Below are 15,274 nucleotides of genomic sequence, written 5' to 3'. Positions count from 1 at the left end.
GGGACCTTGGGGCATCCATGAAACCAGGCTGCCATGTCCCCTTTAGCTGGGCAGCATTCCCCCTCATCCCTTCCTCCCGGTGTCCTGGGTGCCACACAGCCCTTCCTCCCCTCATCCTCTGCCCATCAATGAGGGGACAGCAGAGCCCATCTCTAACATCTCCATCCCAAACCTTGAATCCCCCTCCTCCCAGGATCCCCAGCCCATCCTCCCACCCATCGGTGGCTCCAGGCTGGTTGTTCACACAGTTTATTTGCTCGGTTTGGGTGTTTTACAAACAACGGGGTGGAGAGGGGGGGGGATGGGATGGGGAAGGGAATTCAAACGGCTTCGGCACAAGTGAAAAGCTCAGGGGCACGGGAAGTGCACTTCAGCAGAGCCGGGCGGGGACAGGGGGGCTCTGGGATGGGGTGGGGACGATGCCGGGCCCACCGCCCGCTCCTCTCACACCGCAGCCCCGGCCCGGGGGGCTGGTCCTGCTCCCCACGCCCCAGGGGCCGGAGGGGGCTGGGGGTCAAAGCCAACCGAGGGCAGGGGGTGCCGAGGGCAGGAGGGAGCCCCAGCTTGGGGCCGGGGGGATTGCAGGGCCCAGGGTGGGAGGGGGTGGGTGGTGTTGGCCCCTGACCTGGGGTGGCAAGAGGTGACATTTCCCCCAGGATTATGGGGACAGAGGCCCTGTGGCACCCAGCCCGTGCCCTGCTCTGCAGCAATGGGGCTCCAGCGATGCCCAACAGTGGATGGGGCAGGACAGGCCCCCCTTCCCCAGCCCGGCATTGTGACTCTACTGGGGGCAATCTGCAGCCTGGGTGGGAACTGGGGGACAACTGGGATGTCATGGGGACAGGAGGGTGTCACTGCTCACACAAGGGGAATGTGGGGGAAGGAAGGCCCATCCTTGGGGGAGCTGAGGCCCATCCTTGGCTGCTCGACCACCGGTGTCCTGGTGGGCTGCGTGGATGCTGCTCCACACACATTTTGGGGACTCCCTGGGGACTTTCCCAGCCTTACAGCAGAAGGAACCCTCTCACACCTGAACAAGGATCCCTCGCTGGTGGCTGCACCCTGCCCAAAGCTCCTGGACAGCCCAGCTGCTGCAGCTCAGGGGCAGCTGATGTGAGCACTGGGGACCAAAAACCACAGGGCCCCCCCTGCCTGCCCCAGCTGGTCTCAGTGGGGAGAAAACGCTGGTGCTGGTGGTGAAATCCCCACTGAAGGGCTGGGGTGCAGGGTGGGGCAGCAGGGAGGCAGCTGTGGGACACCAGACCCCTGGCAGCTCCCAGTGCCAATACTGGGGTGAACTGGGCTGCCCCACTCCCCTGGGGGACCCCAGAACGTGGCTCTGCAAAGCTGCTGCTGCTGAGTGGCAGAGGCAGGAAGGGGACAGGATGCTGGCCCACACGAGGAAACACAGGACCCCCACACCCCACTCCTGCCCCACAAGGCTGGGCCCCCCCAAACTCCCCTTCCCTGACTGGCATTGGCCCAGGAGGACACGAGCCCTGGCCACAGCACAGTTCAGCCCCCTCGGCTGGCAGAGCCCAGTGGCACCGGCCAGCAGCCGAGACAGAGGAGTGGCTGTCACTGCCAGCACCAGAGTGAGGGGCTCCAACATGTGGAGCTGAGCCCAGAAGGAGCAGAGCAGGCCTGGGGACAGGCTGGGTTGACCCTGCAGGAGCCCCACGTGGCCCCAGCCATCACCACAGCCGAGTCTCGGGGAGGGGACGCTGCCCTCGATGCCCTGCCCTTGCCTGGACACGCTCTGTCCTTGAGGGCTTGGGGAGCCCGGGACCACAGGGATGAGGACGTGAGATGGAGCAGAGATATCCATGGGCAGCCAGCGGGGAACAGACCAGGCCTTTCCCTGCTGGAGAAGCGGATGATGGAGGCACAGAGGGAGGAGCTGGCACAGGGCTGGGTCCGATGCCCACCGTGGGCTGGGCCAAGAGCGGGTCCCGCTGGTGGGGGCTCCCGGGGAGTCATCTACGGACACAGTGTCGTCCTCCGATCCCCTGCCCGGCGGCTCCATCCTCCGACGGCGCCTGGGACGATGTCGGTGACAGAGGGAAAGGCCCCGGTGCCGGTGGCAGGTGGGGATGAGGCCGGGCTGTGGTGGGGTGGACGCACTGTGGGGCGAGGGGAGTCACTAATAAATACCACAGGCAGCGCTGGTGGGGGGCGGCACGGGGCTGGCATCGGGCAGATGGGGCGAGCGTCGCCACGGCCACCACTCGCTGCTGCCCGCTGCGGCCCCGTTGGCACCATGTTGGATCTCCCCGGTTCTGCAGGAAGAGGGTCTGTGTCCGGAGGGGGGGAAGCCCGGTGTGCCGGGCCTGGCGAGCAGGGGCCAGGGCGGAGGGGGCTCGGCGGGGGCTCACATCACCGTGCAGCACTTGCAGCGCTGCTTCTTCACGTCTGTCTCCTGCTCGGCCTCCTTGGCGTCTGTGGCGTTGGCACCCGGCTTCTGCCCGCCCGCGCCCTCCTCGCCCAGCGGCTGGGCGGCCGCCGGCTCCAGCGCGGTGCCGTTGGGTGGTGTGTGGTCCTTGTGTGCCGGCTCCGGCTTGTTCTCGGCATCCTCAATCACCACCAGCTCTGCCTTGATGGTGCCCTCCAGCCCCAGCACCTTCTTGGTCTCGTTCTCATCCTCCACGTTCTGGTAGCCCATGAAGATCATGGTGACGGGCTGCTCCTGGCTGGGCTCCGTGCCCTCGCCTGGCGGCACCTTCGCTTGCAGCCCCGTGATCTCCTGCCGCGGTGTCGGCTTCTGGCTGCCCGGGGCGCTGCCGCCCCCCTTGCCAGCCTTGGCTGGGGTCTGGCGCCCGCCAGCTTCACTCAGGGTGGCCTCGTCTGCCTTGTGCAGGAGCTCGTCGACCTCGGAGGAGCTGAGGGGGTGGGCCCCGTTCTGCAGGGCCCCGTCCTCGGCACTCACCGCATGCACCACTGTGGGGACAAGAGGAGGGAGGGTGAGGGCGTTTGGGATGAGGGCACAAAGACAAAAACACCTGACAAAGCTCTTGCTGGCGTGGCCCGTTCAGCCCCGGCTCCTGTGTGGTCGGGGAGCAGCCCCTTCCCCTCTCCAAAGGTCCTGCCACTGAGGCTGGGACTCCCACGGCATCCCAACCCTCCCCTCAGCAGAGCTGCTGCCAGACCCTCTCTCATCACCTGGCTCCTGCCCGACAGCAGCCAGGGAGAACAAAATAAAAGCCCAATGGAAGGAGCTGTTCCCAAAGCCTCAGGCTCAGCGAGCCCTGTGGGAGCCGCGGCTGTTTGCCAGGCCACCGACAGCCAGCCAAGCTGCCCGTGGCGGGACGGCGTCTGCTGGCGCCCGGCTCTGCCGGGGCTGACGTGACGCTTCGCAGCGAGTCACCGCTGCCACCTCTGAGACCCCAGCGATGCTCGGCGGTTGCTGCCCCGCTGATTTCCCCACCGCCTCCTGCCACATTCAGCAGGGCCATTGCAGCTGGTGGCGCCGTGCCCGGGGGAGGCTCTCCCACCCCGGCGTGCTGTGCACGGAGGCAGAGATGTGCGTCACGGCCGGAGCGGCCAAGGGCTTGTTGCATTTTCCACTTGACCTGGGGCATGACGTGATGGTCAGTGCACCTGCCTCAGTGGGCAGTGAGTGAGGGACAGTGCCCAGCCTGGCAGGGCCAGCACGGCCATGGACACACAGAGGAGGTTGAATGGGAGCTCTTTGTTTTCTCTGATGAGGAGGTCGGTCCACTCAGCCACCACAGTTCCCAGTAAGACACCCCACTTCCACAGCCGGTCCTTGCCACCACAGCGGTCCCTTGGGTTTCAGGAGGCCCTCTGGAGCAGGTTCCCAGATGTTCCCAAAGGCAGGAGCTGCAGACAGGGACCAGTCCCTAGTGCTGCACTTCTACCACACCCATCAGCCACACTCCCCGCTGCCAGCCTGTGGGACAGGCCAACACGCTGCTAGTGCATGTTCCCTGCCCATGGGAAAGGCTCCTGAGTCCTGGACACAACAGATCCTCTTCTCTGCTCTCCAGCAGTGCAGGGTCACGACGTGCACACGAGGCTGACCCATCCACACTACGCTGCCAAGACAATCCTGTGATCCACTGGACTGGCGTTGGTGAGGGATTGCCCTCACAGCGCTGGCAAAGCTGTCAGGAGCAGCCCCTGCACTTCCTCACCCTGCTGGGTGCCCGCTGGATGTTCGGGTGGCCACTCCCTTGTCCCCTGCCACTGGTGTGGGCTGGCCCATACCTTTCAGCTCATCCTCGTACACTTTGACCCCCTGCAGACAGTGGTTCTGGGGGAGCATGGTGGTGCTGGACAGGACCTTGGTCTCCCCAGTCACTCTGTCCTTCTCCACTGTGATCTCCACCGAGTACATGGCTGGGACACAGAGAGGACAGCGCACGTTACGGTGGCCCTGGCCCTCCCCGTCCCTTGTTCCGCGGCTGGCGGCAGGACGGCGCGTGGCGGTAGCGCTGTGATGCTCAGTGGTGCTCAGCGATGCTCAGCAGGGCTCAGCGGTGTTCAGCAGGGCTCAGTGGTGCTCAGCAGGGCTCAGCAGGGCTCAGCGGTGTTAGCAAGGCAGCGAGGAGCAGTGAATGGCAGAGGCAGGTGTGACACCCCTGGCACATCCCTCCTCCCAGGACCTGTGGGACCTGTGTCCATCCTGGTGCTGCTGGCATCACCTTACCTCCACGGCTGCTGTGGTTCTTGGCCTGAGCCATGTCCATCTGTCCAGCCAGTGGGCAGTGCTGGCCGTGGGGGGGCCTGGGTTGGGAGCCAGGCTCATGCTCAAGGAGGTTCAACCCCCACTGAAGGTGCTGGCGCTGGCCCCTCTGCCCCCATGGGATGGGTGATTCTTGGCATATCTCCACTCCCAGCTAGTTCCAGCCAGCAGCGGGGTCCCCTCAGCCCTGTGCATGGTGTTTAGCTCCAAACATCCCAAGGCAGGCTCTGCCCCATGCTGGTGCCGTGGTCTGGTCTGAGCCCCTGCCCCAAACCAGAGCAAACCCCTCCAGCAGCAGAGCTGGCTGCAGCCCCCCAGCTCAGGCAGCCTGGTCCCGTGTGCCCCATAGCTCCTGTGGCTGGCACTCTGCCGCCTCGCCCCTGCGCAGAGAAGCTGCAAACAGAGCGGGAAGGATGAAACCGGAGCAGAGACATGGAACAGGGCTGAGGCAGAGAGGCCCTGAGCCACGAACCAACCGTGGGGTGGAAGCAAAACCAAAGGCTGCGATTGCAATGACGGATATTCTCTGCCCTGGGCTTGGAAAGGCATCGAGCGGCACGGCGGGGAGCGGCTGCGGTGGCAGCGAGCCGAGGGCGGTGCGGAGGGGAGGGGGAAGCAGCCTGGAAGGAGCGCTCCTCCCAGGGCAGTGGGCACCTACCCGCCTTCATCATGTCACTGCCTTCCACTGCCTTCATGGGGCTGCTGGAGAGCCTCTTGTCGGCTGGAGGTGGAGAGACAACCGCCTGAGCCCCAACGATCGCCTGGTGTGCCCATGGGTCAGGCCCCGGGGAGGGCAGTGTGTCCCCCCATGGCTGGCACCTGGGACGGGCTCCCCCGCCGCAGGGCACCACTGCCCGAGAGGGGACGTGGGGACAGGTCTCTTGTCTGGCTCTCCCCACCCATCTGGCACCAGCCTCAGGGCAGCAGGAGGGGATGGTTGGTGCTGAACCACGGCTGAGGGGGATCAGGATTCACCTACCCTTAACTGTGCCCAGGGGACTCTGCAAAACAGAAGGGAGAGGTTATAGGAGCTTCCAGGACCCACCACCCAGCCATCCCCACCAGGGACCCCGAGCTCACTGCTGGCAGCCCTGCCCACCTTCTGCGCATTGGGGACAGCCTCAGCCTTCTCCTCCTTGGCTGCTGCCTCTGCCAGGTTCTCCTTGGTCGAAGTCACTGAGCTGCTGCTCTCCAGCGTCTCCAGCTCCTTCTCCAGCCTGCAGGGAGAGTCAGGGCTGAGAAGCTGAGGAGACTGTGGGACAGGTAACTGTGCTGCAGGCAGCCACAGCAGACCTGTGAACAAGGGCCACCAACACAGTGCAGGGGAGAGGGGAGACACAAATTGTCCCCTGGGCTCACAAGGGGACAGAAAAACTCTGGCATGGCTGTCACTGTCCCTTTACAGGGGAAAAGCCAAAGGGTTCAGCACTGAGTGGATGGCAGAGACCCCGCCATGGGCACTGGGCAGGGGGGCCGACCCCTTGGTGGCCAGAGCGAGGCTGCTCCATCCATCATCATCATCCTTCTGCTCCTCCACCTGTCCCTCCAAACCTCGCTGAGCTTTCCACGAGGCTAACCCCCTGTTGTCAGCCACCAGCCTGGCAGCACAGCCCCTGTGGGATGTAGCAGAGGTCCGGGGTGTCCCCACGGGCAGCAGCTGCCCCCGGCAGAGCTCCCCCGGGCCGCTCGCACGGCGCCCGCGGAGGAATGCACCGCGCCATTAGCCGGACACAAAGGCCCCTTCGTGCCTGACCCCTCTCTGCACCGATGCTCGGTAATTAGCGGCACCACGGTGACTGATTGCATTCCTGCAGCGCTGCCGGGACACCTCCGGGCCCGGGGACAAGGGAGCTGGGCAGGGGCTGAGCCATCTCCCTGCTCAACCCCCGCCCCTTCCCAAAGGCTGGGCCACCACGATGAGGACGGGGATCTGTGGGAGGCAGCAGCCTGCCCTCAAGGGTGCTGGACACCGAGCAGCCCCCCGGGATCCCAGCCCGGGGCACCCCGCCCCGTGGCTCTCACCGACACCGACACAGCTGGGGGTGACCGGAGGGGCTGCAGGGCTGGACAGGTTTGGGGCTGGCTGCAGCCCCGGCACAAAAGCTGGCAAGAACCCAGCCAGGGCTCAAGGTGAGCCCCAGAACATCTCCAAGCTCAGTGTACCCTGCCTTGTGCCCAGCACATGGGATCCAGCAGCACCCACCTGCCCAGGGGTCTCTGGAGGGACGTGGGTGCTCTCTAACTGCACCCCAATATCTGACCCACGCTGGCCCCGTTACCTCTGGATGGTTTCCTCCAGCTCCTTGGTCTTCACCTCATCCTCCTGCATCTGTTTCTTCATGGCCTCTTCCTCCTCGGAGGCAGAAGCCGGGGCCCCCTCCAGGAGCCATCTCTCCCGCAGAGCCTTGGACTGGGGAGCAGAAAGGGGTCACGGTCCTGCCCTCCCCCAGCCGGGGGCTCCCGGGGCAGAGGCAGCCTGGGGGTCGCGGGGGATGCTCACCTTGAGATGCTGCAGCTGCCGCCTGTCATCCTCGAGCTGCCGCCTTTTGTTCTCGATCTCCGTCTGACGCTTCCGCTTCTCCTGGAGGGACGGGAGCGGCGGAGCGGGGGTCGGCACGGGGAGGGGGTGGGCACCGGGCATCGCCGGGCAGGGAGGAGCGGGGCCAAGGGGCTGCCCTCGGGGCCAAGGGAGTGCGGGACCAGCCTTGGCAACACCCCACAGCAAGCCCGGTATCACATCCCTGCCCTCTCTGGGACAAACTGAGGCGTTGAGGGTGTAGAGAAATTGGGGCAGAGCCTGGGCTCTGTTCACCATCTCAAAATGTCACCTTCCCCTCGGCCGGCCCCACTGAGCGAGCTGCCAGCACGGGGGAAACAGCCCCCGCTCGTCCCCCCCTCCCTGCCACCCGTCCTGGGGCTGCTCCAGATCATTTCAGCAGAGTCAGACCCAGCCCGGACGCGTCACCCGCCGCTTTCTCCTCTGGTCCAGAACAATTTGCCCTTTGTGCGGCAGAGATCGGCCGGCTGGGCTGGGCTGGGCTGGGCAGCGGGGCTGCCGTGGGGCAGCGGTGGGTTCAAACAGCCCCGTGCCCTGCTCTGTGCTGGGTTTGCTCCGCGGGGCCCCCAACCGCTCGCTAATTAATGTAATTACTAGTGCCCACGACGGGCATGGCTGGAGAGCACCATCCTCAGCCCTTCCTGGGGAAGGGGGGAGGAGGGAATCATCGCTCATTTTCCTCACTTGGGGCTCGTCAAGGCGCCGCTTCGTTAATTAAACCTCCCAGCTGCCTGTTGCTTGCTCTGTCCCCGTTTCAACGGTGCCGCCAAGCCATGCTGGCTCTGACACCCCAGGAAGAGCCCCTACAGAACACACTGGCATGGGCCATTCCAGGTCCTCGTTCAGCTGCTGGAGACCCCTGGTTTGTGGCTGAGCACCTGCACCAGCTCTCCTGCACCTGCACTCTCCCCGCTGGTGCCTGCCCCGTGTGCTGCAGGTGATGAGCTGGGGCCGGGGGCCGGGGCAGGGACTCACCGCGATGGCCTGCAGCCTCTCCTGCTGAAGGGTGCTGGCCTCCACGACCCTGCAGAGAGCAGAAAGCAGCTGTGAGGAGAGACACCAGTGGCAGGTGACTGGGTCAAGTGTGCAACCAGCAAAGCAGACGCTGTAGTACACAGACAGACAAAGGCTGAGCCCTTCCCTTCTACCGGCTGTTTCCTCCCCACTACGCCGGAGCCAAGTACCCCTCGCTGCATGGCTCCTCCAGGCACCCCTGTCCTGCCCAAATCCCCCGGGACAGGCGCCTTGTCCAGCACCTGGAGGACTCATCTCATGCAGAGCCGCTCCTGCCGTGGCGCAGATGGAAACCGTGACCACGGAGGGGCTGGAGCAGGACGCTCCCGGCCGCCCCTGCGTTCCAATCTGGCTCACGCTTTCCATTCCAAGCCGGTTTCTTGGCTGCTGACACCTTTCCCGGACAGTGACCTTTCCGGGCTGTGCACACAGGCACATGTGCACAGACACACACACCACAGCAGGCTCTGCTCCTGACGGCCTCCGTGCTCCGGGCACCTGCCTCTGCAGCACGGGCTGGGGATGCTGCCGGCAGCAGCCGCCTCTCTGGCCTGGCACAGCTCTCCCAGGTGCTGCAAGGAGGGGTTATCCCCCATCCCCACAGCCACCTGCCCACCTACCCACCTTCCAGTGTCCCCACGGTGCAGGGACCCGAGCCAGTCCTGCCGGCAGCGCGGCCCCCGGGGCCTGGAGAGAGCCCCCACGCCACGGAGCACCAGGTGCAGGTTCAGTGCCGGGAGCCGCAGCGGGGCTGGAGGGGCTGGCCAGGCCGGCTGGGACCAGGATGCTCCAGCGCCACAGGAGCCCCTGGCTGCTCGCCAGACGGTGCTAACGAAGTGCAGAGCCGTGGCAGTAATTAGGGTGGGAGGCACTGAGGTATTGTCAGGCGATGGATCATCTCCACTTTGCTTCCTAGAGCAAGGGACGGAGAGGTGGACTCCGTGCTCCCAGGCGGGGGAGTTTGCCGAAGATGGTTTTACACAAAGGGTGGGCTCAGGCTGCTGAGCCCCACACACGACACCCTGGGCTCTGACCTCACACGCCAGCCGTGTAAGGGCCCTCACACGGGCTCCCCACGGCCTTTCTCATTACTCAAACGGGCTCTGCAGGGTGAGAGGAGCTCCTGCCCCCACCTGCTCCCTCCTCAAAGCCAGCAATTATCTGGGAGCTGCTCAGAGCCACTGTCCTCCCCTCACCCCACACCCTGGGGATCCCTGCCGTGCTCAAAATCCAGGCCAGGAAAACAAACGGGGAAGGTGTCGCTTTTGTGGTGGTTATTTTCGTGCTGTTTACAGCGATGCTGTGACTGTTTCACCGGCACAGGCACACGGCACCAGTCCCGTGTGTCCCTCACCAGCCCCACAGACCCAGGGCTGCCCATCATCATGGGCTCCCTCCCAGTCTGGGGCCACAGGTCCCCTCAGTCCAGCCCTTGGCACCCCACACTCACAGGGCGTTGGACTGGGCCCTGTTTCTCCCCTGGATCTTGCCCTGTTCGATGGATCCAAACTTTTACAGCATTCCTGAAGCATTCTGTTCTGCTTTTCCTCCCTCCTCCATCCTCTTTATTTTCCATTATTTGCTACAGTCTCCACATTCCCAGGTCAGACGCCAGGAATCTTCCTGGCCCAAGGAGAGACGCAAAACAGGCTGGGTGCCCCTGCTGCAATCTCTCAGCCTGCTTAGACCCTGCCCTGGGGGCTCTGATCCATCGAGGGGGGCTCAACTGGGACCCCCAGTCCCTGCCTGCTGGGGCCAGGTGCTGAGGTGGAGGCAGGGGGTCCCACGCTCCCCAAAAGCCCCATCCTGCCTGTCATGACCCGTCTCTGGGGTCGGTGTGATGGGGCCCCGCTGCCGGCAGCCCTTGTGACTGATGAAGGCGATTCCCTGGCAATGGTTCCCTGGCAACAGTGCCATGGCAACGGCGCTACGGCAACGGGCGAGTGCCAAGGGGATGTGGGGGATACTCAAGGGGATGTGGGGGATACTCATGGCAATCGAGGGACCACTGGACCCCCCGGGGCTAAGGGATGCCCTCCCCAGGCCTGGCATCCTGGTGGCACTGCTGGCCCAAAGCTGTGGCATCACTGGGGCCTCCTTAAGGGTTCTGGTGCTCCCGATCCATCCTGGGTGCCAGGAAGGACAGCAAGGTGATCCTGGGGCCACCGAGCTCTTCAGGAACAACCAGGCCAGACAAGGAGCAGGGGAAAGGAGCAGGGACATGGGGGATGACACCCTGGGAGCTCCCAGCAGCAGTCCCCAGGCCCGTGCTGGACCCACACACGTGAGCACACACGCGCCCGCGCTCTGCCTTGGCTCTCCAGCTCTTTCCAGCCCTGCTGATGCTGCCGTTTCCCACCATCACAAGGGAAGCCCGTGACCTTTTGTCTCCTCCCGCCTGACATGAAACAATAATGTTTATTTGCCTTCCTCCGTTTTTTCCCCATTAGCTCATCCAAATGTGTGAAGAGTCGTTTCAAGCTGCTCCTCTGCTCCCCTGACCTCCCCTGCCTCCCCACCCGCTCAGCTCCAAGCTGGGGGAAGGCAGGAGAGCGCCCTGCATGGGCACCAGCCCTGCACGGGCCCAGGGTGTGTGGTAAAGGCAGCAGTCGAGGGATCAGCACTGATTTCCAGCACCATTCCCAGGAGCCGGGCCCGGAGTGCCGCGGCCGTGGGGAGGCTGCAGAGCTCTGTCACAAAGCCATTAACAGCATCGAACGCCCCCGATGGGAGGGAAGGGAGGGGAGGGGGCTGCAGCCGCCCGGGGGCCGCCATGCATCGACCATGAAGGCAAATGCATCAGCGGCTCGGGCGAGGATGGCCAGAAATCCGCGCGGCCACCGAGCCACGTGCCCGGCACAGGGTGGGGACCCTGCTCGGCTCCTGGTACAGGGGGGCTGCTCCTGCCCTGCCCCACGGTGTGGCTGCATCCTCCTGCTGCTGCTGCATCACCCCAGTGCCCATCCCACTCCTTCCAGCTGCCTTCCCCACTGCCTTCCCCACTGCCTGCGCAGCCCCAGCCATCGCCGCTGCCCGGGGAGGGGACAGGGACAGAGGGAGGCGGGGGGAGGAGATGGCAGCCCCAGGCTCCCGAAAACGCAGATGCATTAGAGCAAGCGGAGCTGCCTGATTGATTCTTCGGGCTGAGACGTGGGCTGGGAGTGCCAGGAGAAAATGGATCCCATGAATATTTGATGAACGGAGGCTTGGGGAGGGAGTTTGATTGGAAAATTACAGATCTTTCAAACAATGGTTCAAGTGCCCTCCAAACACTTGGGTTTCCAGCTCCCTTCCAGTTAGAGGAGCAAGTCTCCACCAGGAAACTCCCCCCACGATTCATGAATGAGAGTGGAGCTGGCCGCTCCCCACCCCCAGGAGCACCGGCTGCCCAGGACAGGCAGTCCTGGCACCGGCAGGATGTGGCACCTGTCTCCTGTCACCATCCCTGGGCTCCTGTTCTTGTGTGGCTGCGTGGCTTTCCCACAGCAATGCCATGAACACAGGCACACATGATGTTCCAAGGAGCCAGCAGGAATGTGGATCCAGGCAGGGGCGCCCCTGTGAGCCACGGGGAGCTCAGTCCTCGGCGCCAAGCCCAGGGGCTGGGCCCAGCCCACGTCCAGCCATGCTGTCAGGAAACACCTGTCTGGGGCAGGATCCAGCCGGCTCCTCTCCCTCCTCCAGGCTCCTCCTTGCTCCTGTCTGGGACCTGGGGGCTGCTCAGGGCTGCTTGTCTCCGGATGCAGTGAAGAGACTCAGGAAACTGGGCTGTGCCTCCAGCCCCAGTCCTGGTGCCTCCACTCAGCCCTGTCCCAGGGCACGGCACCTCCTCGGCTTTCCTGCGGCACCTCTGCTGCTGGAGCCCCGGCTCAGCTCCCAGCACAGCTCCTGGCACAGCTACAGCCACATGAACCCCCACCCCTCTGGGGAAAGGGGCTGTTTCTGGCCAGGAAGCAGGAACACCAACACCAGCGGCTTCCCAGGAAACCTGCTCCAGTTCCTCCCAGCAAGGCAGGTCTGGCCGAGAGGCCCCGTCATGCGGCTGAGCTCTGAACCCCATGATCTGCCAGCCCAAAGCAGGGCTGGGTGCTGTTGTGGGGTCTGTGGTGGAGCTTTATGGCTCCTCTGGGAAGGGTGACAGTGCTGCTCCTCTGGGACAGGGACAGGACACCAACCCCTTCTGGTTCCTTGCACATGGCCAGGAGGCAGCGGGGTCTGGCCTGGGTTTCACTTCTCCCTGGATGCCAGAAGAGAACAAGGTCTTGAGTCCCTTCCCAAAGGACTCATGAGTTATTTCTCAGGCAGAAATCTCCCTCCTTCCCCTGGGTGCAGCTGTCAGCTTTGGATCAGAGTGGGGAAGGCAGGACCAGGAGAGCCCTCACTCCAAGGAGACCCTCAAAGCCAAGGGGAGAGCAGCAACTGAGACAAACCAGCAGAGCAGCCAGATGTGAGATGCAGGATCTCCAGCTGCTCACGAGCACTGACAGCAGTGGGAGCAGAGGGCACAAGAGCAGCTCCAGTGGGACCAGCACAGCCTTTACCAGAGTTGGAAAGTTTCCGCCAAACCTCCCTGGGCACCAGTGGATTGTGGCAGCCAGGACCCTCCTCCAGCCACTGCCTGTGCCAAGGCAGAGCAGGAGCCAGGGCAAAGGCAGCAGTGCCCGCCCCAACACCCGTTGGCTGCCACAGAGCCAGGCCAACAGCAGGGCAGCACCTCGCCATGTCCCCAGCTGCCCTGGGACCCTCCTAATCCTCCAGCCCCGTGGCCAGGCTCTGAAACTGAGTGGCTGGAGGGGTCGTGTTGTTTTGCTTTGTGGCTGTGCCTCCCACCCGGGCTCACTCGCGGAGTTTCACTCAGAAGAAAGAGGCATTGGCAGGTCCAGTGTATGGAGCAGGCAGGGGAAACCCTTTGCACCCCTCCATGGGCTCTTTGGCCCTTGCTGGGAGGGTTGGTCCAGAGCAGGGTGAATGTGGAGCCCAGGGGCAGGAGCCACCATCCTGTCCAGCACCATCCCCAGACGCCTCTGCCCCAGGAGAGCCCAGTCCAGCCCGGCAGCTCCTCACCCCCTCCCCAGGGCACGTCACACCCCTCGGCTCTGCCCTTCCCCTCGCTGCTGCCTTTTGGCAAATCACGCACGTTTTCCTCCCCAAAGAGGCTCTTTCCTGCAGGGACTGTGGCGCCGTGGAGCTGCCCTGGCCCTGCCTCTGGCCCCTTCAGCATCACGGGGAGCCACTCTGCCCCCCAGTCCCGCAGCTGCTGCACCCCAATCTCCAAAACATCCCCGCTGGTGCCCCCAGCTCAGTTCCAGCCCCAAATCAGCCAGAGCCCACCATGGCCCCAGGACACCCCACCCCACCCCTCGGCAGTGCCCCACGGCCTCTTGGGGCTCCAGGTGGGAGATGGGCAGTGCTGACAGGGACCTGTTGAGCACCCGTTGTCTCAGCAGCCGGTGGTCAGGGGATCAGTGCAAAGTGAGGTGCCCACGAGGAGCAGAGGGTGGCTGACCCCGAGCTGCCAGGGTACCCCAGGAACGGCCAAACCCAGGCTGGGGTGTTCACCATGGTGGGGACCAGAGCCACGGGAGGGAAGGCAAGGCCTGGGTGAGACAGGGCCAGCGCTGGCTTCCAGCACCTCGAGCAGCCCCCCAGTCCTGTACCCTCCTGGCACCGGCTGCTGGTGTCCCTAAAACCAGCACAGGGGTAGGACAGTCGGTGGCCACAAGCCCCTAGTGGCCTCTGCCTGGTCCGTCCTTCCCCCACCCGCCCGGCTCCAAGCTCCCAGCGGCCGGTCAGGGCCCCGCCGCAGCACACAAAGGATGAGGCCGGGGTCGGAGAGTGTCCGTCTGTCCAGACTTCTCCGGTGGGACCTGCTTCATGAGGATCCCCCGGCCACAGCCGGTTCTCTGGGCAGAGGCTGGGGGTGCAGTGTAGGGAGGGGTCCGCAGCTCTTCCCACCCACTCACCCCACCACACGCAGCAGCAACAACAGGTTCAAAACACAAAAATAAACGCCCTCCCCACCCCCCGCTTCCTGCACCGCTGCCAGCCCCGACACCCCCCGCACCCCCCGCACCCACACCGGGGCCTCCGCCGCTGCCCCCCGAGCCGGCCCTCCGGCACTCCACGGCTGGGCAGGGACCGGGGAGGGGCCGCACCTGCTGAGCGGCACCGGGGGGAAGGAGGCCCCGGAATGGGGGTCCCGAGCCCCAGAACCGAGGGGATGTGAGCTCCCGGTATTGGGGTCCTGAGCTCCAGTATCTGGCGGGATATGAGCCCCCAGTTTTGGGGTCACAAGACCTGGAGCGGGGGGGATGCGAGCCCCACCCCCGGTTTTGGGGTCCCAAGCTCCAGAATAGGGGGATACAAACCTCTATTATTGCAGTCCTGAATCCCCAGAATCAGGAGGATGCGAGGCTCCGGTTTTGGGGTGCTGAGCGCCCAGGAGCAGGGGGATATGAGACCCCAGGTTCGGACTCCCCAGCCCCGGCATCGGGGGTGTACGAGCCCCCGGTACGAGCTCCGTGAGCCGGCGGAGCGAGCTCCCCTCAGCCCTGGTGCGGGGGTCCCGAGTCCCGGCCCCCGCTCCCCGCTCCCCCCCTCCCCGGTACTGCGGTCTCAGCCAGCGGGGCCCGGGGGGACCGCGGCCCGGTGCCGGGGTCCCGGCGCGGCTCCGGTACTCACTCCATGGTCCCGGCGGCGGCTCCGGCGGGGGCGGGGGGGCGGCGGAGCGGGGCCGGCGGCCGCCGGCGTCCCGGCTCTCAGGGCCCGGCGGGCGGCGGCATCCCCGGCGGGGCTGCGGGATGCGCAGGGATGTCGGGACCGCGCCGGTGCTCCCGCCTCCCTCCCGCACAGCTCCGTCTGCCGGGCGCGCCCCGCCACTGCCGCCGCCCATCATCCGGCCTCGGGGCGCGCCGGGGTTTCATCCGCTCCTGGGGGTCCCAGGTGGGTCCCGGCCCGCCACCGCCGCCTCCCATCACCCAGCCCCGGGGACCCCCGGA

At 65.2% G+C, this 15,274-nt stretch overlaps 1 protein-coding gene across 3 annotated transcripts; it reads right to left on the bottom strand.

Moving 5' to 3' along the window:
• Nucleotides 1-233: 233 nt before the first annotated feature.
• Nucleotides 234-15,079, bottom strand: PALM (paralemmin). 3 transcript variants are annotated; one of them, XM_086862575.1, is made up of 9 exons: nucleotides 14,958-15,079; nucleotides 8,238-8,286; nucleotides 7,206-7,286; nucleotides 6,985-7,115; nucleotides 5,805-5,922; nucleotides 5,685-5,706; nucleotides 5,364-5,426; nucleotides 4,228-4,359; nucleotides 234-2,937 (listed from the first exon to the last, which is right to left on the bottom strand). In XM_086862575.1, the coding sequence occupies exons 1-9, from the start codon at nucleotides 14,960-14,962 to the stop codon at nucleotides 2,372-2,374; spliced, it is 1,167 nt and encodes a 388-aa protein (XP_086718701.1). In that variant the 5' UTR covers nucleotides 14,963-15,079; the 3' UTR covers nucleotides 234-2,371. The 3 variants fall into 3 exon arrangements, with proteins under 3 accessions (XP_086718701.1, XP_086718702.1, XP_086718703.1); XM_086862576.1 differs by lacking the exon at nucleotides 4,228-4,359; XM_086862577.1 differs by lacking the exons at nucleotides 4,228-4,359; nucleotides 5,364-5,426.
• Nucleotides 15,080-15,274: the final 195 nt, after the last annotated feature.

The sequence above is a fragment of the Cyanistes caeruleus genome, chromosome 25 (genome assembly GCF_971803275.1).
Source record: "Cyanistes caeruleus chromosome 25, bCyaCae1.hap1.1, whole genome shotgun sequence".
In the NCBI taxonomy this organism is placed as follows: Eukaryota; Metazoa; Chordata; class Aves; order Passeriformes; family Paridae; genus Cyanistes; species Cyanistes caeruleus.
This window is presented reverse-complemented; position numbering and strand designations above follow the sequence as displayed.